At 65.0% G+C, this 27,546-nt stretch overlaps 2 protein-coding genes and 1 long non-coding RNA gene across 7 annotated transcripts in view; all 3 read left to right on the top strand.

Annotated features, from left to right (window-relative positions):
- The window catches only part of LOC122458387, a 493,263-nt gene that overhangs the window by 402,476 nt on the left and 63,241 nt on the right, over positions 1-27,546 (top strand). The gene's annotated exons all lie outside the window — the stretch shown is intronic.
- Positions 166-11,976, top strand: ODAD3 (outer dynein arm docking complex subunit 3). Of its 2 annotated transcripts, none has more exons than XM_038379309.2 (13): positions 166-550; positions 2,113-2,234; positions 4,298-4,375; positions 4,830-5,009; positions 6,323-6,424; positions 6,679-6,804; positions 7,294-7,416; positions 8,329-8,487; positions 9,566-9,726; positions 10,006-10,162; positions 10,503-10,658; positions 10,782-10,866; positions 11,125-11,976. In XM_038379309.2, the coding sequence occupies exons 1-13, from the start codon at positions 466-468 to the stop codon at positions 11,250-11,252; spliced, it is 1,662 nt and encodes a 553-aa protein (XP_038235237.1). In that variant the 5' UTR covers positions 166-465; the 3' UTR covers positions 11,253-11,976. The 2 variants fall into 2 exon arrangements, with proteins under 2 accessions (XP_038235237.1, XP_038235236.1); XM_038379308.2 differs by having other exon boundaries at positions 214-550; positions 10,485-10,658.
- RGL3 (ral guanine nucleotide dissociation stimulator like 3) lies at positions 13,209-26,511 on the top strand. 4 transcript variants are annotated; one of them, XM_043506882.1, is made up of 17 exons: positions 13,209-13,392; positions 14,814-14,921; positions 16,489-16,700; positions 17,146-17,342; positions 18,292-18,422; positions 18,733-18,948; positions 19,176-19,279; positions 19,981-20,065; positions 20,453-20,527; positions 20,911-20,997; positions 21,286-21,318; positions 22,568-22,689; positions 23,421-23,510; positions 24,161-24,305; positions 24,761-24,922; positions 25,116-25,230; positions 25,599-26,511. In XM_043506882.1, the coding sequence occupies exons 1-17, from the start codon at positions 13,210-13,212 to the stop codon at positions 25,877-25,879; spliced, it is 2,346 nt and encodes a 781-aa protein (XP_043362817.1). In that variant the 5' UTR covers position 13,209; the 3' UTR covers positions 25,880-26,511. The 4 variants fall into 4 exon arrangements, with proteins under 4 accessions (XP_043362817.1, XP_043362816.1, XP_038235235.1 ...); XM_038379307.2 differs by having other exon boundaries at positions 13,281-13,455; XM_043506881.1 differs by lacking the exon at positions 21,286-21,318 and having other exon boundaries at positions 13,279-13,455.

Below are 27,546 nucleotides of genomic sequence, written 5' to 3'. Positions count from 1 at the left end.
TGGCGAGGATGTTGGCTGGGGAGCAGGGCCTTGGAGGGGCACAGGGGCGGCTGCAGGGGAGCGGGGCAGGACCCGGTGGGCTTGGGGGGCGGGGGAAGCTCGGGCACTGAGGGGAGGGGAGTGGAGCCACCCGCTGGGGTGCCCCCCCTCCCTCCCTCCCTCCCTAGGGTGCCCCCCATCGCCCCAGGGTGCCCCCTCTCCTGCCCTAGGGTGCCCCCCATCTGCCCCAGGGTGCCCCCTCTCCTGCCCTAGAGTGCCCTCATCTGCGCCAAGGTGCCCCCTCTCCTGCCCTAGAGTGCCCTCATCTGCCTTAGGGTGCCCCCTCTCCCTGCCCAGGGTGCCCCCATCTGCCTTAGGGTGCCACCTCTCCCTGCCCAGGGTGCTCCCCTGAGAGCCCTAGCACGCCTCTGTGCCTCTCCACCCTGCTCTCCAGCACTTCGCTAGTGCCAGGGGGCTGCTGTCACCATGCCTGCAACGCTGGACCCTGCTGGGGTGAAGCCCCCAGTCCACGAGCAGATCTCAGCGCTGCAGAATAAGATACAGCTCCTAGGTATGTAGTTGTTCTGCACCCACTGGGGTGGGGTGGGGGTGCTTGACTTGGGGGTGGGCAAGAGAGGGGGGTGGGGGTCAGCATTCAGAAGAGGGAGAGGTCCCCACGTGTGGCTCTCCATCTGCATCAGTGCTTCCTTCTCAACTCAAGCTTCCCCCAGCATGCTGTTAACCCAGAGTAGGGTGGAGGGGGTTAATTTCTTCCCTCCAGCAACAGCTTCCTACACAGCAAAATCCACCCCAAGCTGGGGATGATGAGGAAGAATAATCCCTCGCTCTTATATAGTGCTTCTCATCCGTAGATCTCAAAGCGATTTACCAAGGTGGCGAGTACTATTATCCCCATTTTACAGAAGGGGAAACTGAGACACAGAGCAGGGAAATGGTTTGTGTGAGGTTGCCCAGCAGGCCAGTTGCAGAGATGGGAATAGAATCCAGGTATCCTGAGTCCCAGTCCAGTGCTCCATCCCCTAGGAGTAGATAGAGGCGGCGAGGAGAGCAGAGGTGCTTTACCCCCACAGCCTTTAGACTCTGGAACTCCCTGCCATTGGATGGCGTTGAGGTGGAGAAGCACTGACTATGGATAGGGTCCTACCAAATTCGCTGTCCATTTTGGTCAATTTCACAGTCATAGGATTTTAAAAATAGTCAATTTCATGATTTCCGGGATTTAAATCTGAAATTTCATGGTGTTGTACAGTAATTGCAGGGGTCCTGACCCAAAAAGGAATTCTGGGGGGTTGCAAGGTTATTAGAGGGGAGTTGCAGTACTGCCACCCTTACTTCTGCGCTGCTGCTGGCGGGGTGCTGCCTTCAGAGCTGGGCACCCAGCCAACAGCTGCTGCTCTCCGGCCTCCCAGCTCTGAAGGCAAACCTTGTGACCCCTCTGGAACTCCCTTTTGGGGCAGGACCCCCAATCTGAGAAACGCTGGTCTCCCCTGTGAAATCTGTGTAGTATAGTGTAGAAGCACACAAAAGACCAGATTTCATGGTCCGTGATGCATTTTTCATGGCCGTGAATTTGTTACGGCTCTAGCTATGGATAACAAGATCTAGAGTTAGAACAGTTCATGCTATCAAAGAGTATTGGAAGGGATAAAACCCAATGCTTTGGCTAGTCTTGAGCTATTAGAGACCAGATGGGACTTCTGGGGGACACACTAGCCCCCATCTGCTATTGCAGAGGGTTTCTTGTGCCTTCTGCTGAAGCTATCTGCTTTCAGAGCCAGGGTGGTGGGCTAGATGGGCCCTGTATTTCCTGTGGATGTACCCCAGGTCTCAGGGCAAGTGACCTAAACAAGGCAAGGAGGCGTTCAGAGTTGCCTTCCTATTGGATTGCCTTTCTCTAGCTCAGTTGCAGAACATCTGGCTGCTAAGTGCCCCCTAGGGACCAGGGTTCTTTGCTGGCACAGATGGGAGAGCACCTCAGAGGTGTCCCATCCAAGTCCTGGCCATGCTAGCCCTTGCTTAGATTGGGCGAACCAAGGGGCTGACAGGCAATGGCCCAGCTGCCTGTGCTTGTTGGTAACTCCCACACGTGGGGCTGTTTTGCCCCCTTGGTAGAGGGCGACCGGAAAGCTTTCTACGAGAGCTCCCAGTGGACCATCAAGAAGAACAGGGAGTCCATCGTGTGGCTGCGGCAGGAGAACAAAAAGCTGCACAAGAAGCTGGCAGCCATCCTGGCGGTGAGCAGTCCCCGGGGCTGGCAGGGCACTCAGAGCCTGTGGCACGACACCGTGTGTGGCCCTACTCCCTTCAGGGTGTGCTTTGGTTGCCCGTGAGCTGGAGAGCAGCAGCCCCCAACTCAGAGACTTCTTTCAGCTCTTGACGTGGTCCAGTGTTGAGGCATTTCTGTGGGGTTGGGAGGTGTATGGGGCAGGATGGGCGGGAGGTTTATGAGGGTGTGGCAGAGCGTATTAGGGTGCGCAGGTGCGGAAGACATACGGTCCTGCGGGTGTGTGTATGCAGGTTGGGGTATATGTGGGGGTGTGAGCATGAGGGTGTGGGAGGGTATAAGTGGGGAGGGGTGTCTGTGGGGGTGGGTGGGGTGTTGTTTTGGGGGTGTGCATGGGAGATGTGAGCGTGAGGGTCTGGGGGATGGGTAGGGGGTGAGCGTGTGGGTCTATGGGGTGGGTGGGGATTATTTTTGGCATGTGGGGGGATGTGAGGGTCTATGGGGGTGGGGTGGGGGTGTAGGAGGGTGTAGGGGAGTGTACAGGGGTGTGCAGATGGGGAATATGTGTGAAGGTGGAGGGTGTATCAAGTAATGTACATTATTAGGTGTATTACGGTAGCACCGAGGTGCCCCAGCCTTGGCCCAGGACCCCGTTGTGCCAGGCGCTGTACATTATTTATTAGGTGTATTACGGTAGCGCCGAGGCGCCCCAGCCTTAGCCCAGGACCCCATTGTGCCAGGTGCTGCACAATCACAGAACAAAGAGACCATCCCTGCCCCAAAGAGCTTCCAATCTAAGTACAAGGCAGGAGATGGCAGGTAGCGACAGGCAGGTGGGGAGGCTTAAGCAAACTGGACAGTGTCGGTCAGCATGATGGGCCGTGGGCATAGCTCACCAGCCGCCTACGTGTTGTGGAGGATTTTCCAGAGCACAGTTGGTAGCAGACCCCCCTTCTCTCTCCACACCGGGGTGTGGGTGACAAAAGGGGAAACCAAATATCCACTTCAGCAGGATGTGCCTGAGATCTGCCTCCTGGACCAAAGTGTTCCCACTGCGATCTAGCAGCCGGTGAGCTGAGCCCGCTGGCCGGCACCGTCTCGCTGCCTGGCGCTCTCACCGGCCATCTCCTGGCGTGCCGTATAGCGCCCTCGATTCCAGGGCCAGGAGGGACGACGGCGATCGTCTAGGCTGAGCTGTGAAGAATGCTGGCCACAGAACTGCCCTGAATTATCTCCTGTTAGAGCTAGAGAAAAGAGCCAGCCTTGATTTTAAAACGGGCGGTGAGGAGGGTCCCCATGGGCCCTGGCGAATTGCTCCCCTGGGATTAAAATGTGCTACTTATTTCCAGTCTGAATTGGTCTAGCTGCAGCTCTTGTTAGGGCTTTGGCTGCTGGACTGGGGAGCTCCTCTGATCGTCTTGCTGGTCCCCACGCCGACGCTTCGAAATTGTGATCACACCACCCCTTAACCGTCGCTTGGGGAAACTGACCCAATGCTGCTCCTTGTGCCTGTGGCTATCAGGCCTTTAATTGTTCTCCTGGCTCTTCTCTGAACCCTCTCCCAGTGACCTAGATAAGCTCTCCCAGGCTGGGATTGGCTTTGTGTTCTGTGTGTGTACAGCGCCTGGCACAACGGGGTCCTGTGCCGTGGCCAGGGCTCCTAAACGCTACCATAATACACCTAATAAATAACACAGTGGGGTCCTGGCCGTGCCTTGGGTGCCTAGATGCTACCGTAATACATCTAATAAATAATGTACAGCACCTACCACAATGGGGTCCTGGCCCATGCCTTGGGTTCCTAGGTGCTACCATAATACACCTAATATACGGTACAGTGCTCAGCGCAATGGGGCCCTGGCTTATGACTGTGTTGCCAGGCTGCTACCACAATACAAAAGGTGAAAGCTCATTCCCACCCACCTTGTCTGCTTGTCACTGGACTGAGGGTCGGTGGGGGCAGGCGTGTCCAGGAATCGGGATGTCTGTTCCGCAGATCAATGTGCCGGGACTGGAAGTGTCACCTGGCCCAAGGAGCTCTGAGGGTGACAGCAGCCGTCTCTTCTTCTGCAGGGAGAGGAACAAATCATAAAAGAGGTGTTCCGGGACCGGGCTGCCGAAAAGGCCTCGCTGAAAAATAAAAGTGGAGAGGTGTGTGGGTTTTTGTGCCATGCTGTGTGCCAGGCCAGCTAGTGAAGGCTACGGATGAACAGTCGCCAGGCCCGCATTTCTAGGAGGGAAAAAGAGAGAAATCAGGGGCATCTGCAGAGGTGTGGGGAGCCCAGGGCTGGGATGGCCGGGGGCTGTGGGTCGGGATTGGGGGCACTGGCAGAGCTGGGATATCAGGGGGCTGTGGGTCGGGATTGAGGGTGAGTAACTCTGATCCCACGCTGAACATTGTGCAGGATCAGGGCCCGAAAGGGTCAGTTCTGTTTCCTGTTGGTATGAAACCAACCATGGGGTTTGGGGGCGGGGATACCCAGGGAAGGTCTGATTCAAGTTGAGGGCAACATATTGGTGGGATGATTTCAGTGGGAGCTGAGATGCTGCCTAGAAAACACCCCGCCCTAAACGATTTGCCCTTTCCCTCCTTTTTCCTCACGAGGACGCCATCGAGTTCATCAACCACCGGCTCTGCGAGAAGATCAACCGGCTGAACGACCTGAAGCACCAGGTGGAGATGAGGAAGCGGCGGCTGGAGGAGCTGCAGCTGAAGTACGACTCCAAGGTGCAGGAGGCCCGGGGCTTCCAGGAGGTGGAGGAAGGGAATGTGGAGGCAGCCAAGGTGAGAGGGGGTTTCGGGAGGCGGGTGAGGAGGCTTGCACTGACCCCAGCACAGCACTCACCCTTTTGGCACCCAGCGCGTTAGCCGGAGGGGGAGGTTCACTTCTGTGCTGAATATGATTTATTAGGTGTATCATGATAGTGCCCAGGACCCGGGCCTTGGCCCCGGGGCCCTTTGTGCCAGGCTCTGTTCACTAATAGTAGATGTATTATGGTATCGCTGGCCTGGCTAATGCTCCGAGTGTGGGGGCAAGGAGGGTGGGGAGGGTTTGGAACACCAGCTGCTGCCCCATTGGGTGTGGAGGCAGATCAGCCTGGGGGAGTCACAAACCATTGGCCACTTTGTTAGCTGAGAAGCTTATGCCCTTGGGCACTGCCCATCCTGCTAGCCGCTAACCTCTCCCTTGTCTCCCTCCCCCCGATGTCTCTCATGTTATATTAGGGAGGCAGCATGGCCTAGTGGATAGGGAGCTCTCCTGTCTGAGCTCTGAGCAGGGCAGCTGTAGCAAACTCATAAACCTGTGACACTGACCAGCCACTGGACGGAGACAGCACCCCTCGCTGCTGTCATGGGCCCGCCCCAGTTCTCAGGGTCAGAATCTCTGGCCCTGTTTCACGGGTGGGGAAACTGAGACACGGAGCAGGGATGTGACTGAGCTGGGACTAGAACCCTGGTCCCTGGAATTCCAGACCAGAGCCTCCTTCTCATGAGCCTCTGGGAGAGACCAGGGAAGCTAAGCCCACCCCCACCCCCTATGCAGCAGGGAGGGGGCATAAGAAGGTGCCGTTCCTGCTCCTCCTGCAGTGCTGAGAGCCGCCCACCCTGCCCCAGGTTGCCTGGTGTGTGGCGTGATCACGGCTTCTCTTTTTGCTAAATAAACGGCAGATGCGGCTGTTTCCAAAACATGGGGAGGGATTTGGGGATCAAATTGGCCCTGGTGCCCGGGGTTGCCCTGCAGTAAGCCCAGAGGACGTGACAGGAGGGAGCCCTGGGCTCCAAGATGGGCACCAGGCTGTGCTGAATCCCTTTGGCACCGGTTCCTCCCAGCCGGCTGCCTGCCGGGGCCGTAGAAGCCATCGTCGTCTGCAGCACAACTGGTTCCGGGCAGCCCTGATCCGAGGGTTCGGCTCAGCCTGCTCTGGGGACCAGGGGTCCTGGGAGGCAGGCCAAAGCCTCAGCTGCCTGGGGAGGCAAGGGGGGGGCTCCCCACAGCCTGATCCAAAGCCGGAGAGCCCCTGGGCCTGGCTCCCACGGGGATCCGTGGCCCACTGTGTGCGGGTGGCTCATTCGGTGGCATTCGTCTCCCCGCCCAGACCCTGCGCAGGCTGGAGAACCAGCTGGAGAAAGCCCGGCTGAAGGTGGAGGAGGCAGAGCATGTCACCGGCCTGTACCGCCAGCTCAAAGCTCACATGCAGGTGGGGGCCGCCGTGCGTGTACTGGACAGAGGAATTCCCCCCTTCATCCCACCCACCCCCTGAGCTTCCGGGGTCAGCCACCAGCCACCTCCAGCTCATGGATCCAGAGTGGTGGGATCCCCGTTGAGGCCCCCCCGGGGACCCGCAGGGTTGGGTCCAGGCGCCCTGGGGGTGGCTCCGAGCCGGGCATGTCCCTGCCCTCGGGAGAACAGCGGGGGGAGGGGGAAGGGGAAGCTGACACTGTTGCCCCCCAGGAGCAGAGCTTGACGGCCCAGACCCAGCTGGACATGCTGGAAGCTGAGATCCTAAGGCTCCACCAAGAGCTCCATGGCCTGCAAGCGATGAACACGGATGCACAGGCCACGCGGGGTACCACCAGGGTATGGACAAGGGCACCAGGGTGTGGGTGGGGGATGGGGGGCACCAGGGTGTAGGTGGGGAGCTGCCAGGGGATGGAGCATTGGCAGGCCACCAGGGGTTGGGGGAAACGCAGGCACCCAGTGAGACGGGGGCCACCAGGGCAAATCAGACCCCTGGTGCATCGAGGTGGGTATTCCTCCATCCTGCAGCAGTTCAGGCCAGTGGGTCATTCTAGCCCAGTCCCCCCCACATCAGACCCATGGGCCCATCTGAGCCAGTACCCACCCACCCGCTCCGTTCCAGCTCAGACCCAGGGTCCTGTCCCGGCCAGTACCCACCCGCTCCGTCCCAGCTCAAACCCCGGGGGCCTGTCCCGGCCGGTACCCACCCGCTCCGTCCCAGCTCAGACTTGGGGGCTTGTGACCAGCAGCATCTGCTGGACTGACCTTTGCCCCGCGCCCGGGTTTTTCCTCTGGGGGCTGACCCAGCGTTAACTGCCCCCCGTGCAGGAACAGCTCCAGCTCCAAGAAGACAGCATCTACCGGGAGAGGTACACGCGGGAGCTGAAGCTGTCGGAGCTGAAGAAGCAGGCGGAGGAGAGGAGGGCCCAGAATGAGCGGGCGGAGAGACGGGTAAGGCCGGGGCAGGGGGATGTGTACGCGGCACCCACCCTGGACAGCAGCTGCTCCCCAGCTGAGCAACCCCAGCTCATAACTGTTAGCCCCACTCGCCTCCCAAAGGTGGGAGAGAACCCAGGAGTCCTGGCTCCCAGCCCCTGCTCTCATCACTAGTCCCCACTCCGCTCCCACCATAGCGCTGAAGCGGTGCGTCATGCCAGCCCTCCACCCTTGGGGCATATCTCCCCCCCCCCCCCCAGTGTCTGCTCAGCTGTGGCCTGCGGGTAGTGGGGAATGGGGGGGAGATGCCATCTACCTTGGATATAAGGCCACCCATAGGGGTTCACGTGAAACCCATAGAATCATAGAATATCAGGGTTGGAAGGGACCTCAGGAGGTCATCTAGTCCAACCCCCTGCTCAAAGCAGGACCAATCCCCCAATTTTTGCCCCAGATCCCTAAATGACCCCCTCAAGGATTGAATTTACAACCCTGGGTTTAGCAGGCCAGTGCTCAAACCACTGAGCTATCCCTGCACCCATCCAGGCCTAATGGCACCGCTGCCAGCAATCGGGACTTCGCATTCCCTCTGCCCCACATGGGGAGTGGGTCAGCATCCCTCCCACACAGCCGGTATGCCCCACCCCCACATGGCCGAGGGGGCAGGAGTGCAGTCGGCATGCTCCACCCCCACGCGGCTGGTAGGGGGCAGGGGGAGTTCGGTCAGCATTGCCCTCCACCGGCAGTGTGTGGGGAGGGTGTCTGCCCCTCTGCACCCCAGCTTATTTCACACCGACTGGCCAAGCCGCTGCAAGCCCCTGGCGGGATTTGAGCCCAGGCTCTGGTGGGGGCAGCGACCTGGCCCAGGCCTGCCTGCGGGTGGCGAGCGCTGGGCGGGGGGGCTCTGAGCGCCGCGTCTCTCCCCAGGCCCTGCGGGAGCGCCTGCCCCTGCAGACGGAGGAGCTGCTGAGCAACGCCCAGCGCAACAAGGGCACCAGCCTCCGCGCCAGACAGCTGCTGGGCACAGTGGCGGTGGAGGAGACCTTCGAGAAGATCAAAACAGCCACCGGGGTCACCAACTCCAGGGTGAGAGACTGAGAGGGGCTCTGCCCTTGGCACCGCCCCCAGGTCCCCAGCGCTGCCCAGCCGGACAGCACCACGTGCTCTAACCAGTAGGGTACGCTCCCCTCTCAGGACCAAGGATACAACCCAGGAGTCCTGCCCTAACCGTTAGACTCTGCTGTCTCCCTGAGCCATGAACAGAACCCAGGAGTCCTGGCTGTAACCTCTCCCCCTCCCTCAGCCCGCCCCCCCATGGCATAGGCCTTGGTCCCGAGGCTGGGGTAGATCCAGGGGTAGCGAGGGGTTGCCCTCTGGCCAGTCCCATGACCTCTCCCTAGCCCAGGCCCCCACGAGTCGCTCGTGGCCCCTCGTTGCCGCCGCAGGGCAGCCAAACGACCTGCCCATCATTCGACCTCCGCCAGTCACATGACAACTCCTCCCGGCAGCGGGTGGGGGCGCCCCCACTCAGAAATCGCCCCCCAACCCAGGAGAGTTGTGGCCAGCGGGGCCCCACCCCCCAGCTACCTGTCTCGGGGAGGAGGGGACGTGCCACCTCCCAAGGTCCTTGGGAAGCAGGTCGGTGCCAGCCGGCTAGTCTCCTTCACGCCCGCCCCGTGCCACTCACCCGGAGCCACTGCCATGGCGACGGCGGGCTGACAGCCAAGCTGTCTTGGTTATCGGCTTCCTCGGCCAGAGCCGGAGCGGGAAGAGCCGCGGGCGCCGGCCCCCTGCCTGGGACAGCGAGCAGTCAGGTGGCCATGGGTGCCAGGCCCCTGGCTGCCCCTGCGCTGCCCTCGTCTCTCCCCACACACTGATTCTCTTCGGGGGTTTGGAACACTGGTGGGACAGCGCAGCATGGGCAGTGCCCTCCCCGCTCCACCCGGCTGGAGGAGAGAACCCAGGAGTCCTGCCTCCCAGCCCCCGCCCCATCTGCAGTAACCACTAGCCTCCACTCCCCGCCCAGAGCTGGAGGAGAGAACCCAGGAGTCCTGCCTCCCTGCCCCCTTCCACCCGCCCCAGAGGTGGCTGCGTTTTGGCAGAGGGGGGTGGAAGGGGTCTGGCCATGGCCCTGGGGGGCTCTAACACCCCCCACCCCCGGCAGGAGGTGGTGAGACGGTTCTTGGCCCAAGGAGACACCTTCCAGCAGCTCGAGCAGCTGACGACGCAGAACGAGGAGGCCCTGGTGCGGCTGCGGGAGGAGAAGGAGGCGCTGGAGGCCGAGCTGCAGGGCCTCACCTACTCGGGGGAGGCCCGGGTGACGGGGTGAGCTGCCAACCCCCCCCCCCCGCTGGTGTGTAGAGGCAGGAGGCCCCCCCAGAGCCCTTCAGTACGTGGGGGGGAGCTCTTGTGTAAGAATGGGGGATGCTGGGTGGCAGGACTCCTGGGTTCTGTCCCCAGCTCTGGGCGGGGAGTGGGGGCCAGTGGTTGGGGGGGCTGAGAGCAAGAGCCCCCCCTGGGTTGGCTGGAGCTAAGGGCAGGAGTTCTCTGTCCCTGCCCCGCCCTGGGCCCACAGCGCTGATGCCCACCCTGCCCCCTGCCCAGGGCCCAGCGCCTGCTGGAGGAGCTGCGAGCTCACCTGCGCCAGGAGGAGACGCAGCGCGACGCGGCCAAGGGGCAGCTGGACAAGGTGACGAGGGTGCTGCTGGCGGCCAAGGCGGGCGTGGAGCACCTGGCCAGAAAGGTTCAGCACATCCAGCTGGTGAGCGAACCAGAGGGCAGCCCCCTGGCGCAGCACCCCCTTCGGGCTGCCGGGGCCGGGCCAGGCTGGGGGGTAGGAAGGGGCCGGCGGACACAGACCGACCCTGCAGTTTGTACTTGCCCTGCAGTGGCCGGTAGCGCCACCAGGGGGCCCCTTGGCCGCGCCCTGGGCTAAACACAGGGGAGGGGGTTGGTGAGTCGCAGGCTGGCATGAACACTGCTGGGATCGGGGGTCAGGACTCCTGGGTCCTATCCCCAGCTCTGACACTGACCTACGGCGAGTCCCCGCCCGCATTCGTGCCTCAGTTTCCCTCATGCGGTAGGCACTGTTATCCCCCCAGAAGAGCGGGCGCTTTGCTGGGGCCCCGCCGGACGAGGCCGCCAGCGACTTCGTGCTGGAGCTGCTGGCGGAGACAGAGGAGAAGCTGCTCAAGGTGCTGGCTGAGCTGAGCGACCAGGACCAGAGGGACCTGCTGCAGAAAATCGCAGAGGAGGAGGTGGGCTCGGGGCAGGGCTCCCCTTTTCACCCCCTCCCTGGCAGCCCCTCCAGCCTCCCCCGTCCCTCCCCCCGGGGCTGGGCCAGGCGCCCCCGGCTGCTCTATCGCTGCCCTCTCTTGCAGTTCCACGCTAACTTGGAGGGGCGCCTGCCCAGCGCCAACGTCCGGGTGAAGCTGCCCGTCGCCCAGAAGCAGGACATGTACTATGGTGAGTGTGTGGGGGCGGGGGTCCCCCCAGGCTGGAGGAGGCAGAGGTGCGCGTGCCGGGGGGTGAGATGTGGGGTGGGGTGAGGTGGAGGGGGGCTGTGGGGAGAGTTGGGGTGGTACTGTGGGGGTGAGGGGAGCTGGCAAGGTGGGGGGCAGGGGTGGAGTGGGGGGCGAGGCCTGCTGGCAGCGCTGGGCGTGGGGGGGGCAGCGGTCGCTCCGCCCCCCTCCACCAGCCCGGGCCCCCCGTCTCTGCCCCCAGACGAGGAAGACAGCGAGGACGAGGGCGACGTGGTGACGCGGGCCGCGCTCAAGCGCCAGTCCCAGCAGATCATTGAAGCCAAGACCAAGCGCCGCAATCGCCCCAAGAAGAAGGAGGGGAAGCTGTAGCCAGCCTGGGCGGGGGGAGCTGCGGGGGGCTTGGAGCTCAGCCTCCCCCCCACAGGGCCATTGTGAGGGTATTAAAGGCACAACAAGCTCCAGCCCAGGGCCTTGACTGGGAGCCACCCCCTCAAAGACCCTAGGCCCTGCCAGCTGGCCCCCGATCCCAGCAATGCCCCACGGTGGCCTCTAGCACTGTGGGTGGGGGGTCCAGGGTTAGTGGGGCGGCAGCCCCACCCCCCACGGGGCTCCTGCCCTTTGCGGGGGGGCGGGGGGGGCAGGGTGAAGGACCGGGCTGCTCCCGGACCGGGCCAGGGGCCCAAGCCAGTCGTGGAGGATGGGGCGCTGCCCCACAGTAACCCCTCAGTCCAGGAAGCAAGCGGGGCTCCCTGAGGCTGGGCCCCTCCCCTGCCTTAGGGGGGAAAACATCCCCCTGCCCCCTCCTCCTGCCCTGACCCCCTCTCCTGCTTTTCCCCCCCCACCCTGCCCACGGGCAGTGGGTGAATCGCAGCTTGGGCCTCTCGCGGCTTTTCCCCTCTGCACTGGGACCCCCAAGCATCCCCCCTGATGACCCCTGTGTGCAGTGTGTGTGATTCAATAAAGCCGCTTGGGCAGAGCAGCCCCTGGTTTGGTGCAGTGTGATAGGCATCCCCTCCCCCGCGAGGTCCAGGGGCAGCATGGGGCACGGGGCGATCAGCAGGACTAGCACCCCCTAACGCTGCCCTGGGGTCAGTGCTGACTGCGGGGGAGAGCACCCCCTGCTGAGCCCCCCCTCACAGCACAGCACCCCCTAGTGTCGCCCTGGGGCTGGCTGCAGAAACCAAGAGCCACCCTCCCTTGGCTGCAGCCCCTGCAGGGCAGGGGACGGGGGGGGCACGAGTGGCAAAGATTTGATCCCCACTGGGCTCTGCTTCACTGCAGCCCCAGGATCCAGAATCTCCATCCCCCCACATCCCGGCCCCAGACTCTGATCCTGGAGAGCCAGCCTGCCTAGCTGCCAACCCCCACTTGGCCATCGCCGACCCCCTTTGCAACCTCGTGCCTCAGTTTCCCCTCATCAGGAAGGGGGGCTTGTAACCGCTCCTCTTAGAGGGGGATCTGCCACCCGCTCCGTGCTGCTGGGCGCGTGGCCCTGGGAGCTGGGCCGTGGCCAAGGCTCCGTCCTCCAGCTGCCGGGGGGGCAGGGATTGTCCTACGCCCAGCATGATGCCAACCCCGGTGCAGCACTGATGGGGGCACAGGGGCCAGTGAGGGGGCTGCCCTAGATGCCCCCAGCCCCGATTGCCAGAGCTGTGACCCCTGGGGGGCACCTGCTCCCGGGACACCGAAACACCAGAAACTCAGCCGCTCCCTCCAACTGTTCAGTGTCAATTGCAGATCGCAGCTCTGGACCCCCCCCCCCGCCACGTTACAGCCCCGCCGGTGCCCCTCAGTCCCAACCCACAGCCCCCTGCCCCTCTCCCTGGGCCCCCCACTTCACAGCTCTGCTGGTGCCCCTCAATCCTGACCTGCAGCCCCCTGCTGCCCACCCGGCTCCCCCTACCTGGAGTTGGTGGGGGCGGAGAGATGGAGCCAGGGAAGTTTCAGATGCACGAGAGAGTTCAGCCGTGGGGGGGGGGGACCGGCTCGTGTCCTGCCCCAGCCCCCGCTGCAACCAGGGAGAGAACCCAGGAGTCCTGGCTCCCCTCCCACCCGGCTCCTACTACTAGACTTTACCCTAACCCTGTCCTCTTTCCTGGCTGGGCCGGCCCCAGCTCTCAGGCCCCCCCTGGCTGCCCCACTCCTGGCCCCCCTCTCGCTCCAGGGGGCTGAGCCTGCACTGGGCACCCCACAGCCCCTGGGGGCTGCAGGGAGAGGCGGGGCAACTCCCACAGCACCGCTCCCCAGCCCCACCCCCCCTCCTTCATCCAGCCTCACCCCCCCGTCTCCCCCACGGGGGTGGTTGGGTCCCAGGGGCCGGGACTCCATGTCCCAGACGCTCCCTGCTCCCGCCCCCCTTGGTTTGGGGGAGGGGCCCCTTGTGCCCAGGCTGCGTTGCCCCCCCCCTCCCGGGGCCCAGCCCCTCCCGCCAGGGGCTGCAGCCGAGAGACCTTCCAGGCGCCGCCGAGTCAAGGGCGGACGCCGCGATCCGACCCTGGAGCGCCCCATGGTAACGCCGCGCCGGGGACTCGAACCCCCAGCCCGGCACCGGCCAGAGACATCAGCCCTGGGGGTCGGTCCCTCGACTGAGCGGGGGGCGCTGGGTGCCCGAGGGGGTGGGAAGGGGCCGCTGGGTGCCCGAGAGGGGTAAGAGGCGCCCGGGGGTGGCGGAAAGGGGGGCCGTTGGGTGCCCGGGGGGTGCTAGGTACCCAGGGGCTTGGTGGGAAGGGGGGCACAGGGGGTAAGGGGCGCTGGGTGCCTGGGAGGGTGGGAAGAGGCGTTTTTGTCGGGGGGGGGAAGGGACGCTGGGTGCCCGGGGGGCGCCTGCCCTGCCAGGCCTGGGCTGAGACCCCCCCAGCTCCCTGCGAACGCGGGGCACCGAACGGGCATGGGGGGCGGGCAGCTCGGGGGGACTGGAGACCTCACCCCCCTCCCAGGTGACCGCGTCCCTCGGGGATCAGGGTGCCGGACACCAGCCCCCCATCCCCGAGCTGAGGGGAGAGAACGCGACTTGCATCCACTGGGATGGCAGCCCCCCCCCCGGCTGGGTGGGGAGCAGGGCGGAGGGAGGGGGGCAGGGGCAGCAGGGCCCCTTGTGTCGCCGGGGGAGGCTGACCTTGCTGGACCGGTTGGGCGGCTCCGCTCTGGCTCCTGGAGCCGCGGGTGGGAAATGAGCGTGTGTGTGTGGGGGGGGGGGAATGGGGGTTGTTCAGGGCAGCCGGAGCTCCAGAGCACTCTGCCCCCCCCGTGCCACTCCCGCTTCTTCCCCCGCCTCCGATGCGTGGGGGGGGGCTTGTACAATGCGTGGCCCCTGCTCCTCCCCCCTTCAGCAGGGGGCTGGGAGTCCAGACGCCTGAATTCTAGTCTATTCCAAAGCTGCGTTGTGCCTCAGTTTCTCCATCTGTCCTGTAGGGATGTGGATTCAGCACCCGCCTGTAGGGGGTGGGGGTGGGGGTCAGGTGGAGTGCCCGGGGTTGCCTGCAGGCTGGGAGCGATACTGCACCACAGTCCTTCAGCCCCAGAGCTGCCAGCACCCCAGCCTGATGGCTGTACCGGGGGTGGGGTGAGGGGACCCCTTAATCTTCATCCCCCCAGGGGAAACCTTTAGAAGTTGCATTTGCATCCCCCAGGTTTCAGGGACAGGGCTCCTCTGATAGGTGGTATCATATGCAGGGGAAACTGAGGCACCAAGAGGTGAAAGGGGTTCACCGAGGATCACATATTGCATCTGTGGCAGAGCCGGGGAGAGAACCCAGGAGTCCTGGCTCCCAGCCCCCCCACCCTGCTCTAACCACTAGATCCCACTGTCCTCCCAGAACTGGGGCAGAACGCAGGAGTCCTGATTCCCAGCACCTCAGCCACATCTCCCATCTCTGTGTGTGTCTGTGTGGGGCTGGCTGGTCCCACGGCCGGGTCTATTCTCCCCTGCAGGAGCCCCTCCAGCGGTGGGGTGAAGAGGTGGAAGACGGGGCCATCTACAGCGTCACCCTGCAGCGGGTGCGGGCGGACCCTGCGACCAACGGGGGACTCTGCCCGCTGGTAGGGGGGGCTCTACTAGGGGCCTGTCAGCTCGCCTATGCCAAGTGGGGCTGGACCCAGTCAGCACTTGCATGGGGGATCCCAGAGTTGAACCCTGGTGCTGCAGGGGGTGGGGGGCCCAGCCGGGGGTGCTGGGCCATGACACTGGGTCATTTTCTCGCCTACATTTTCTCTGGGAGCTGGAATTCTTCACATCCCAACCGAATGGGGTGCGCAGCGTTGTTATAAACAGCCCCTGTGCTCCACCCCAGAGGCTGCTGCATCTCAGCGCTGAGCGTGGGGTCCCTATATAAACAGCCCCCCACATCCCACCCCAGAGGAGGCAGCATCTCCGGGCTGGGCTAGGGGTCCCTGTATAAACAACCCCCCACACCCCACCCAAGAGCGGGCTGCATCTCAGTGCCAAGCGAGGCATCCCTGGATAAACAGTCCCTGGCTCCACCCCAGAGGTGGCTGGATCTCAGGCCGGGGGAGCCTTTTGGGATCCTGCAGGAGGGAAAGAGGTTGGGGTGATGTAATTATTCCTTCTATTCCCTCTGTCTCAATCTCTCCATACCTGTCTATCCCCCCACCCCATCGATCTGTCTATCTATCTTACCCCCCACCCCCTCTATCTATCTATCCCCACACACCCCATCGATCTATCTATCTGTCTTGCCCCCCACCCCATCTATCTATCTATCCCCATACACCCCATCGATCTATCTATCTTACCCCCATCCCATCTATCTATCTATCCCCATACACCCCATCGATCTATCTATCTTACCCCCGACCCCATCTATCTATCTAACCCCACATACCCCATCTATCTATCTATCTATCTATCTATCTTACCCCCACCCCATCTATCTATCTATCCCCACACACCCCATCGATCTATCTGTCTTGCCCCCCACCCCCTCTATCTATCCCCATACACCCCATCGATCTATCTATCTTACCCCCGACCCCATCTATCTATCTATCCCCACACACCCCATCTATCTATCTATCTATCTTACCCCCACCCCATCTATCTATCTATCCCCACACACCCCATCGATCTATCTGTCTTGCCCCCCACCCCCTCTATCTATCCCCATACACCCCATCGATCTATCTATCTTACCCCCCACCTCATCTATCTATCTATCCCCATACACCCCATTGATCTATCTATCTTACCCCCGACCCCATCTATCTATCTATCCCCACACACCCCATCTATCTATCTATCTGTCTTGCCCCCCACCCCATCTATCTATCTATCCCCATACACCCCATCGATCTATCTATCTTACCCCTCACCCCCTCTATCTATCTATCCCCATACACCCCATCGATCTATCTATCTTACCCGCCACCCCCTCTATCTATCTTTCCCTATACACCCCATTGATCTATCTATCTTACCCCCACCCCCTCTATCTATCTATCCCCACACACCCCATCTATCTATCTATCTATCTATCTATCTTACCCCCCACCCCATCTATCTATCTCCTTCACTCCCTCCTTCCCCCTCCATCCAATCTATTTCTCACACTCCATCCATCCCTCTCTCCCTGCCCCCACCCCCCTGCAGGCTGGAGTTGGCACCCCCTGCCCCTTCGTCCAGTACCGCACCTGCAAGCTGCGCCGGCTGCGTGCCGGGACCTTGCCCCAGCTGGTGAGAGGCCTGGTCTCCGCCCACGCAGAGGGCGACCCTGGCTACCTCCCCAGCTTCCTGGCCACCTACCGCACCTTCGCCACTCCCGGGCGCGTGCTGGAGCTGCTGCTGCTGCTGGGCCCCGACAGGTGAGCCGGGGGAGCGCTGGGATCCCTCCACCCTGACAGGTGAGCCCGGGGCAGCGCTGGGATCCCCCCACCCCGACAGGTGAGCCCAGGGGGGTGCTGGGATCCCCCCACCCCGACAGGTGAGCCCAGGGGGGGTGCAGGGATCCCCCCACCCCAGACAGGTAAGCCTCGGGGTGTGTGTGCTGGGATTCCCCCACCCTGACGGGAGCACTAGGATCCCCCAACCCTTGACAGGTCAACCCTGGGGGCTGGTCTCTGGGCATGCTGGGAGGCGAGAACCCTGCAGTCTGGCCCTTGTGGTGGGGGCCCTCACCCACCCAGGCCAGGGAAGGGGGCTGCTTTGGGTTGGGGGGTCTCAGACCAGCTCCTGGGGTTACAGGGATGCCCCCAGACCCAGAGGGGAGGGGCCTCCTCTTGTCAGGACTGACCCCCCCTCCCCTCCCAGGGCTGTGCTGCAGGTACTGGAGCTCTGGCTGCGTGATCACCCCGAGGATTTCCGGGAGCCCCCCCAGCACCCCAGCCTGCGCCAGCTCCATGGCTACCTGCGCCAGGCAGCCCCGGGCTCGGAGGGGTGTGCGCGGGCCGAAGGGCTACTGCAGGGCTTTCAGGAGGAGCCAGGAGATGAACAGGTGGAGCCCGAGGGTAAGAGACTCCAGACTACAAGCCCTGCCTCTGCCTGTCCCCCCCAACCCCTGGCTACAACCCCCGACTCCGCCTGTCCCCTGGCTATAACCCCACCTCTGCCTGTCCCGTGCTTCCACCTGTTCCTTGGCTACAGTCCCTGCCTCCGCCTATCACCCCCTGGCTACAACCCCCACCTCAGCCTGTCTCCTGCCTCCACCTGTCCCCTGGCTACATACCCTGCCTCGGCCTATCCCCTCCCTCCGCCTGTCCCCTGGCTACAACCCTCGCCTCCGCCTGTCCCCTGCCTTCACCTTTCCCCTGGCTACATACCCTGTCTCGGCTTGTCCTCTCCCTCCACCTGTCCCCTGGCTACAACCCCCACTTCCGCCTGTCCCCTGCCTCCATCTGTTCTCACTACCCCCAACTCTGCCTGCCCTGTTACTCCCACTTCCACCTCCACCTGTTCCCTGGCTACAGTCCCTGCCTCAGCCTGTCACCCCCTGGCTACAACCCCCACCTCTGCCTGTCCCCTGGCTACAACCCCCGCCTCCGCCTGTCCCCTGCCTTCACCTGTTCTCATTACCCCCAACTCTGCCTGCCCTGTTACTCCCACTTCCAGCTGTCCCCTGGCTACAACCCCACCTCTGCCTGTCCCGTGCCTCCACCTGTTCCCTGGCTACAGTCCCTGCCTTGGCCTGTCCCCTGCCTCCACCTGTTCCCACTCCCCCACACCTCTGCCTTCCCCCGTTACTCCCACCTCCAGCTGTCCCCTGGTTACAACCCCCCAGCACCTGTCCCCCTCCTGGCTCTTCCACCACCGCCTGTCCCCTAGCTACAGCCCCTCGTCTGCCTGTCAATCTTATCCCCTCCTCCACCCATCCCTTGGCTGGGACCCCTCAGCGCCTGTCCCCCACGCAGGCCCCTGTGCAGCTGGCTGGTCTGATGCCTGTCGCTGTCTCCCCTGCAGGCTGTGAATCCCCTGGGGCTGGTCCGCTGGCGCTGGGGGGCAAGGGGGGGCCAGAGGGCTGCGGGGAGCCCCCTGATCTCCTGTCGTTCAGTGTGGAGGAGGTGGCCGAGCAGCTCACGCTAATGGACATAGTAAGTGGGGGGCTGGGGGAGGGAGGCTAGAGCACCCAAGAGAGCATAGCCTAGGGGTTAGAGCAGGGGGCCTGAGGGTCAGAACTCCTGGGTTCTCTTCCCAGCTCTGGGAGGGGAGTTGGGTCTAGTGCTTAGAGCAGGGAGGGGCTGGGAGCCAGGACTCCTGGGTTCTCTCCCCAGCTCTGGGAGGGGAGTGGGGTCTAGTGGTTAGAGCAAGGGGGTTGGGAGCCAGGACTTCTGGGTTCTGTTCCTTTGCTGTACCTGGGCACAGAGAATGGGCCCTTCCCTGCTCCGTCTCCCCCCTCCCCAGGAGCTGTTCGTGCGGGTGCGGCCCTTCCACTGTCTGGGCTGTGTGTGGTCGCAGCGGGACCGCAAGGTGGGCGAGGGGGCCGCGCCCAGTGTCCGCGCCACCGTGGCCCAGTTCAACGCTGTCACTGGCTGCGTCGTCGCCTCGGTGCTGGGTGACGTGCAGCTCCGTGCGCCGCAGAGAGCCCGGCTGCTGGAGAAGTGGGTCACCATCGCCCAGGTGGGGGCAGGGGACAGTTGAGGGGGCAGGGGTGGGAGGCAGGGCTGTGGGGGCTCAGTGGGATGTGGGGGAAGGTGAGGGGCACTTACGGGAGGTTGGGGGGGATCCAGGCCAGCAGGGGCTGGGGGAGGGAGTCCAGTAGTAACTGGACGTGTGCAGGCCTGGGGGGTTGGGGGGCAGATCTCGGGGGGGGGCCGCTGGATCCCACTGACTCCCCTCCCACCCAGCACTGCTACTTTCTGCGTAACTTCTCCTCCCTGCGAGCCGTGATCTCCGCCCTGCAGTCCAGCCCCGTGTACCGGCTCAAGAGGACCTGGGCTGCCATCAGCCGGTGAGAGCCAGGGGGACTGAATGGAGGGGGTGGGGGCCAAGTGCAGGGGGCGGGGGCTGTCCAGTTCTCACAGCCTGCCCCCCTTTGGCTTGGCGGGGAGATCTCGGGGGTGAGTTTGGCTCCATGCAACCTGACCAGTGTCCCCCAAAGGCGCGGCTAGGATGGCCAGGGCTAATCCAGGAAGTCCCGCCTTCCAGAGGGTGGGACTTGTCCCCAAGAGCCAATGTTTTTGGGTTGGGGCTCATGGTTGGGAGTGGAGTCCAGAGCGTCCTGGTGACCCCGAGGGGGGGTGCTATGGGCGGGGGTCAGGGCATGCTGGAGAGGCTGCCAGGATGGGGTTCAGTGGGCGGGTGAGGGATTGGGGGGGTGAGAGGATTAGGGGTGCTGGGGTGGGGATAGTGTCAGGAGGATGCAGGGACCAGGGTTGGGTGGGTGCTGGGATTGGGGGTTGAGGATTGGAAGTACCGGGGATGGGTGGGGATTGGGGGTGAGGATCGGGGTGCTGGGGCAGATGGGGGTGGAGATCAGGGGTGCCAGGGTGGGTGGGGGCAGGGATCGGGGGCTGAGGATTGGGGGTGAGAGGGCTGATGGGGCCGGGGATTGGGGGTGCTGAGGCCAGTGGGGCCGGGGATCGGGGGTGGCAGGGCTGATGGGGATCGGGGGTGCATGCATGGAGAGAGCTCTGCCTCGGTTCCCCCCAGGGACACCATGGGCATCTTCCGGAAGCTTTCACAGATCTTCTCCGATGACAAGAACCATCTGAGCTGCCGGGAAATCCTGCTGCAGGTACCTTGCACGGGGTCCATGCTGTGGGGTGCTGTGCCCCAGGGAGCAGGGTAGGGGGCTCGACAGGGGAAGTCGTGCTGCAGGGGGGCAGGAGGCTCGACGGGAGCAGGGTGAGGGGCGCTGGGGGATATCGTGCTGCAGAGGGGCAGGAGGCTCAGCAAGGGGCAGGGAGGGGGGTGCCGGGGTGCACGATGGTGTCGGGCAGGAGGGTCCCTGGGGAATGTCATGCTGCAGCGGGCGGGGAGGGCTTTGGGGGTGTCATGCTGCAGGGGGGCAGGAAGCTCGGCAGGGGGCAGGGTGGGGGGCACTGAGCCCCCGGCCGTGGGGTTTTGCTCCGTGTACCAGCGGCTCCCATCAAAGATTTCTTTCCGCTGGGCCTCTGCATAGGGAGACGCTGCCCAGGGTACCCCCGACAGAGCCCGCAAAGCAACTCAGCAAGTGAATCCCCCAGAGAAGCCAGCGGTGAGCGATGGGGCCCCTGGCCAGAGTCTAGGGCCTTGAATTGCTGTGGGTCGGGAGTGAGGGGCACCAGCAGAGCGGAGGGAGGGGTGCCCAGGGTTAGGGTAGCAGGGGGCTGCGGGTCGGGAGTGAGGGGCACCAGCAGAGCGGAGGGAGGGGTGCCCAGGGTTAGGGTAGCAGGGGGCTGCGGGTTGGGAGTGAGGGGCACTGGCAGAGCTGAGGGAGGGGTGCCCAGGGCTGGGGTAGCAGGGGGCTGCGGGTCGGGAGTGAGGGGCACCAGCAGAGCGGAGTGAGGGGTGCCTAGGGTTAGGGTAGCAGGGGGCTGCGGGTTGGGAGTGAGGGGCGCTGGCAGAGCCGGTGGGTGATCCGGACCCTCCCCCCTCCAGGCGCCCCCCCCAGCCACGGTCCCGTACCTCGGCACCTTCTTGACAGATCTGGTGATGCTGGACACGGCGCTGCCGGATTTCCTGGAGGTGAGTCGGGGGGGCGGGGGGGGTCTCCCCAGGCTCACACCATTGCTGTGCTCCCCCTCGCAGCGCCCGGCTCTGGGGCCCCTTGCGCCGAGCTGCCTGTTCCCCCGAGACCCCCAGAGGCTCTTCTGCACATCCTGCCCCCGGGGGCCGGGACATATCTCATCTCACCCCACCCCCATTGTTCATCAGCCCTCCTTGAGTGCCAACCCCTTCCCGGGGTAACCACCTAATGTGAACACTGGGGGGGCCCCAACCGCCCTCATGTTCTCTCTCTGATTCCCCCCCCAGGGTGGGCTCATCAACTTTGAAAAGAGGAGGAAGGTGCGTGTGTGGTGGGGGGGGAGCTGGCTGGGAGAGCAGAGGGGAGTGGGGTCTAGTGGTCAGGGGGGGCTGGGAGTCAGGACTCCTGGGATCTCTGATTCATTGGTGGGAGGCTGTGGGGAGGGTCAGGGGATGGGAGCTGGCAGGGGAGATGGGGGACAGGAAGCTTGAGGGGTGGATAGGAGGCTGGGGGGGTGATGAGAAACGGGAGCTGAGGGGCAGGAGGCTGGGCAGATGGGGGGATGGGAGCTGCGGGGGATGGAGGACAGGAGGCTGGCAGTGGCGGGATGAGTGCTGGGGGGCACGGGGAATGGATGGGAAGCTGGGGGGGACGGGAGCTGGCGGGACAGAAGGCTGGGCAGATGGTGTGGACAGGAGCTGGGGAGGATGGGGGATGGGGCGGTGGCTGGGGGGCAGTAGGGAACAGGAGCTGGGGGGCAGGAGGCTGGGCGGAGGGGGGATGGGATCTGGGGGGGCAGGAGGCTGGGTGGAGGGGGGGATGGGAGCTGGGGGAGATGGAAGGCTGGGGGGGCAGGAGGCTGGCAGAGGGGGGGACGGGATCTGGGGGGACAGGAGGCTAAATGGAGAGGGGGTGGGGGGGCGGGAGCCTGGGCGAAGGGGGGCGGGAGGCTGGGCGGAGGGGGGGATGGGAGCTGGGGGGGATGGAAGGCTGGGGGGACAAGAGGCTGGGCAGAGGGGGGATGGGATCTGTGGGGGCAGGAGGCTGGGTGGAGGGGGGACGGGAGCTGGGGGAGCTGGAAGGCTGGGGGGGCAGGAGGCTGGGCAGAGGGGGGGATGGGATCTGGGGGGACAGGAGGCTGAATGGAGAGGGGGTGGGGGGGCGGGAGGCTGGGTGGAGGCGGGGATGGGAGCTGGGGGGGATGGAAGGCTGGGGGGGCAAGAGGCTGGGCAGAGGGGGGATGGGATCTGTGGGGGCAGGAGGCTGGGTGGAGGGGGGACGGGAGCTGGGGGAGCTGGAAGGCTGGGGGGGCAGGAGGCTGGGCAGAGGGGGGGACGGGATCTGGGGGGACAGGAGGCTAAATGGAGAGGGGGTGGGGGGGCGGGAGCCTGGGCGAAGGGGGGCGGGAGGCTGGGCGGAGGGGGGGATGGGAGCTGGGGGAGATGTAAGACTGGGGGGCAGAAGGCTGGGTGGAGGGGAGGCAGGGGGACGGGAGGCTGGGCAGAGGGGGGGACGGGAGCTGGGGGAGAGGGAGCCCCGAACCCAGACTCACCCCATGTCCGGGGCCAGGAGGCAGAGATCCTGCTGCGGATCCGGCAGCTGCAGGCGTCATGTGGGGGCTACGCCCTGCGCCCCAACCCCCCCGTGCTGGCCGCCTTTCAGCGCCACGCCCGGCTCTCCGAGGAGCGGAGGTACCACGTGGGGCAGGGAGGGGGTCTCGGGGGGAGCAGGGCGGGGATAGGAGGGAGGTGGTCAGGGAGCAGGGAGTGCAGTGGGGGGGCAGGGAAGGGGCCGGAAGGGGGCCAGTTGGGAGGGGGCAGTGAGGGGGGACAGGAGAGAGGCCGGGGGCCAGCAGGGATGGGGGGGCAGAGAGAGGCAGGGGGACAGCAGGGAGGCCGGGGAGGGGGCAGTGAGGGGGAGCAGGAGAGAGGCTGGGGGGCAGTACGGAGGTGGGGGAGGTGGCTGGGAGGGGGGGTAGGAGGGAGGCGGGGGAGCCGCAGGGAGGCCAGGGGGGTAGGAGGGAGGCGGGGGGCAGCAGAGAGGCCAGGGGGGGGTCGGAGGGAGGCGGGGAGCAGCAGGGAGACCGGGGGGGGTCGGAGTGAGGCAAGGGGCAGCGGGAGGCCGGGGGGCAGCGGGAGGCAGGGGAGCAGCAGGGAGGCCAGGGGGGGTTGGATGGAGACGGGGGGCAGCAGAGAGGCCAGGGGGGGTCGGAGGGAGGCGGGGAGCAGCAGGGAGGCCGGGGGGGTCGGAGGGAGGCGGGGGGCAGCGGGAGGCTGGGGGGCAGCGGGAGGCGGGGGAGTGGGCAATTGGGCTTCACCTGGAGAGCTGCCTGCAGCGTCCCCCTCCATGACAGACGGAGCGCAGTAGAAGCGGGGGGGGCAGGACGGACACGCGCTAACCCCCCCAATCCGCTCCCCCCCAGCTACCGGCTCTCCCGGCTCGTCGAGCCCCCTGCTGACTCCTGCCCCAGCTCACCCCACGTGACACGCAGCCTCAGCAAACGCTTCAGCTCGTAAGTGGCCCCCGGCCCCCCCGGGGCCCTGCCGTGGGGAGCCCCCATCCGCGCCATGCTGCGGCCGGGTGGGCGGCTCCGGAGCTGGCCTGGGCTCCGCGAGAGGCCGGACGGGATGATCCCAACGGGGGAGTCTGTCTATCCAAGCGTCTGTCTCCCTGTGAGCAGCCCCCCCCCCCACGACCTGAGTGAGGGGAGCCGGGAGCCCTGCCCTCCTGCCCGTGACCAGCCTGCCTCAGTTTCCCATGGGGGTTCCCGTCGGCATCCTGCATCCCCTGTTCAGAGGGCTCGATCCTGCTCGGCTCTTGGGGGCGCCAGGGGGCAGCTCTTGGCCAGGCCTCACTCCCCTCTCCTCTGGGGGTCAGTCCCTTGGCACCAGTGGCTGGTCAGGGAGAATCAGTGGGGAAACTGAGGCACACCTAGTGGTCATAAAACTATTACCAGTATTCCCACATTCAGTTGAGGGATGGGGGAGGGGCAGGGGGTCCGTGGGTATTAGGGGAAGGAGGTGGGCATTGGGGGGCATCTTGCTCTGTGGGGGTGGAATTGGCATCTGGAGGGGGATGGGGATGTCTGGGGGCAGGTTCTCCTTTTGGGCCCCACCCAGCTCTTCCCCCCTTTCTTGCTCATTCACCCCCATCTCCCCTCAGGCTCCTGCTGGGGTCCGAGGCCCTGCCCCTCCAGCTGCCCTCTGCAAAGGGCAGCATCTCGCCCTCGGGCACCGGCAGCAGCTGCGAAGCTGATGAGGGGCCCAGTGCCCCCTGCTCCCCAGAGATGGGGGGGCCCCTCTGCAAGGTACCGCAGGGCACCGGGGGGTGTGTGTTGGGGTGGCTCAGACCTGGATGGGGGTAGCGAGGGATGGGATGTGCTGTCCCAGTGCAAAGGCCAGTGCCCGCTGGGCTCCCGGGGTTATAGCTGGGAGAGGGGGGATTGGGAGCCAGGACTCCTGGGTTCTCTCCCCAGCTCCGGGAGGGCAGTGGGGTGCAGTAGTTAGAGTTGCGGGGAGGGTGGGGCTGGGAGCCTGGACTCCTGGGTTCTCTCCCCAGCTCTGGGAGGGCAGTGGGGTGCAGTGGTTAGAGTTGGGGGAGGGGGGATTGGGAGCCAGGACTCCTGGGTTCTCTCCCCAGCTCTGGGAGGGGAGTGGGGTGCAGTGGTTAGAGTTGGGGGGAGGGCGGGGCTGGGAGCCCGGACTCCTGGGTTCTGTCCATGCTCGCTCACCAGCTCCTGTTTCTCCCCCCGCCCTGGCGCAGAGCCTGCTGGAGCTGCCATTGAGCACCTGCCCCCCCGGGGAGCCGCCCTCCCCCCTCGCCCGCCGCCCCTGCTCGCCCCTCTACAACCAGCAGGGGGCGGACTCGTGCGTCGTGCGGGTCAGCATGGACAACGCTCACGGCAACCTCTACAAGAGCATCCTGGTGAGGGAGGGCTGGGGGTCCTGCCTCTGGGCGGGGGGTGGGGCTGGGGCCTAGCCCTGCCCCTTTGGGGCCCTCCCCATCTCTGCCCTCCTCCCCACCCCTGCATGTGCTGCCCCCTCCCCCAGCCTGTCCTCCGGCCCCCCGTGCCCGTCTGCCCCCCACCCTGATCCTGTGCCCCCCGCTGCCTCCCCAGCTGACCAGCCAGGATAAGACCCCAGCCGTGGTGCTGCGCGCCCTTCAGAAACACAGCCTGGAAGGGACCCCGCCCGGAGACTTCCAGCTCCTGCAGCTGCTGGGGGGCGGCCGAGGTGAGGGGGGCACGGCTGGGACAGGGAGCAGAGGGAGAGCATGGGGGGAGGGAGGTGTCACAGGTGGGGGGAGAGTATGCTGGGTGTGTGGGGAGGGGCAGGAGGTGTTGTTGGAGATGAGGACCAGGTGGGGGGAACACGTGGGTGGGGGAGGATGAGGGCATGGGGGGAGGGGAGGTATTACAGGTGGGGGGATGAGGTCATGGGGGGAAGGTGGTGTTGGGGAGAGGCAGAGGATATTGCCGGAGCAGAGGACCAGGTGGGGGGACCTTGCGGGGGGGGGCAGGGGTGTTCCTGGAGAAGAGGACCAGCTGGGGGGTCTCCAGTATCATTGTGCACCCTCACACTCTCCCCCGACCCCCCCCCAGAGCTGCTGATCCCCGACGGGGCCAACGCCTTCTACGCCATGAATCCAGCCGCCGACTTCAACTTCGTTCTGCGCCGGAAGGGCCCCCCCAGCTCCTGCCTGCCCCCACCCAGCCCTGCCCACAGAGCCCCCACTCCCCTCCCCCGCAGCCCCGCCCTAACCACAGAGCCCCCACTCCTCTCCCCCCTAGAGCCCCTTTTACCCCCTGCACCCCGCAGCCCGGCCACCCCCCCCACGCTCCCTCCTGTCCTTGCTCCCCGCCCTCAGCCACCCCCATCCTAGCGCCTCCCCCCCGGCAGCCTCCCCCCTGATCTCCACCCCCAGAGCCCCCTGCTTCATTCCGCAGCTCCCCCCCCCCCGCACTGGCTGCAAATCCAGCTCCTCCCTGCGCCTCCTGTTGGCCCCTCCCAGGCTGCTGTGCACAGGGCCCCCATTGTCTTGACCCATAGGGGTCACCAAGAATCTGGGGATCTATATTACCCCCCCCCCCCGCCCCACCATGCAAGCAGGGAAAGGGTGACAGGGAAACAGAACCCTCAGCTGGGCTCTCCCAACTCCCCCCCCCCACCCGGTCAGTCCCTGGGTATGGGCACCCCCCAGCCTGCCCCCCGTCCCGCCCAGCAGCCAGGAGCACCGAGCATGTGGGGCACCGGAGACGCTAGGCTCGGCTGTGCTGAGGGCTGGGCTTCCCCCGGTTGCCCTGCTCCTGGGAAGAGGGGTTTGGGGGGCAGACGATCCACGGGGACCTGGATGGGGCCAGCACTCCTGGGAGAGGTCCCCGCTAAGAGGTGGGTTCTGTGCTGGGGGTTCCCCCCTCTCGCTGCTCCCCAGCAATCAGCCGAGGGGGGGGGCTCTGAATCCTGGATGTTCCGGCCCCCGCGGGCCCTTCTTCCAATAAACCCCCCCTAAGTAGAGCAAACCATGGTCTGATGGTCTGTTCTGCCCCACCCCCCACTCGGGCCCTGGGGGATCTGGGGCAGGCCGGTGTTAGTAGGGGGTGGAGATGGGGGGCAAGCGGTTTTCCCAGCAGCCCCAGAAGACTCAAGTTCCCTCCCCCCCCGTTGCCCCTTCATTTTTTGCAGCTGGTTGATCCCCCACTCCAGGGGCCACTATGTAGCAGCTGCTGCCCCTGCCCCTGGCTGCTTTGTGGGGCCCTGGGTGGGGAATTGGTGGGGCTCTAGGCTGATGCATGTTGGGGGTGCTGCTGCTTTTTCAGCCCCACCCACTGGTTGCCGTGACAATGCTGGGGAGATGAGCCTCACTCTGGATGTGTGGGGGCGGGGGGGCTGCCAGGAGGGGGCAGGGAGGGAGGGTTGGGGTCTCATTCCCCTCTGCAGCTTTCTGTGTAGGTGTGGGGAGTCCCCACTTCAGGATCAGGCTCTTTGCAACCCCAGGATCAGGGTGTCTGCAACCCACCCCAGCCCAGATCAGACGCTTGGCGGATGTACCCCTCTGCTCCAGAATTGGGCCCTCAGTCATCCCTCACCCTCAGGCTGGGGGCTGGAGCTGAATCAGGATTGGACCTTGGGGGGACGGGGAAGGAGGAGGGGTTGGCTCCTGGGGACCCATGTCCCCCTCGTTATGACTGATGCTGGGGGCTGCGTGCCCAGGACCACGAGGGCAGCGAGACACTCACCCCCAGGCCACTGTGGGGGGAAGGAGGGCTCTGGGCTGGGAGGGGGCGATGGACCCCAGCTGGGAGCCTGAGCCCCAGAGAGATCCCCAGAGTCTGGCAGCTGCCCCCTCCTTCCTGCCCGTCATAGCCCTGCCCCAGCTCTGCCAGCAGCGGATAGAGAGGGGCACGGGTGGGTGGGAGGTGGGAAGGGATGGATAGAGGGGGGCAAGGGAAAGGGTGAGAGGGGGGAAGGGATGGATAGAGGGGGCATGGGGCGGGGCGGGGGTGGGAAGGGATGTATAGAGGGGGCATGGGGTGGGTGGGGGCTGGGAAG

This window comes from Dermochelys coriacea, chromosome 20 (genome assembly GCF_009764565.3).
Source record: "Dermochelys coriacea isolate rDerCor1 chromosome 20, rDerCor1.pri.v4, whole genome shotgun sequence".
Taxonomy (NCBI): Eukaryota; Metazoa; Chordata; order Testudines; family Dermochelyidae; genus Dermochelys; species Dermochelys coriacea.
The sequence above is the reverse complement of the archived record's forward strand: the minus strand, read 5'-3'. Positions and strand labels throughout refer to the sequence as shown.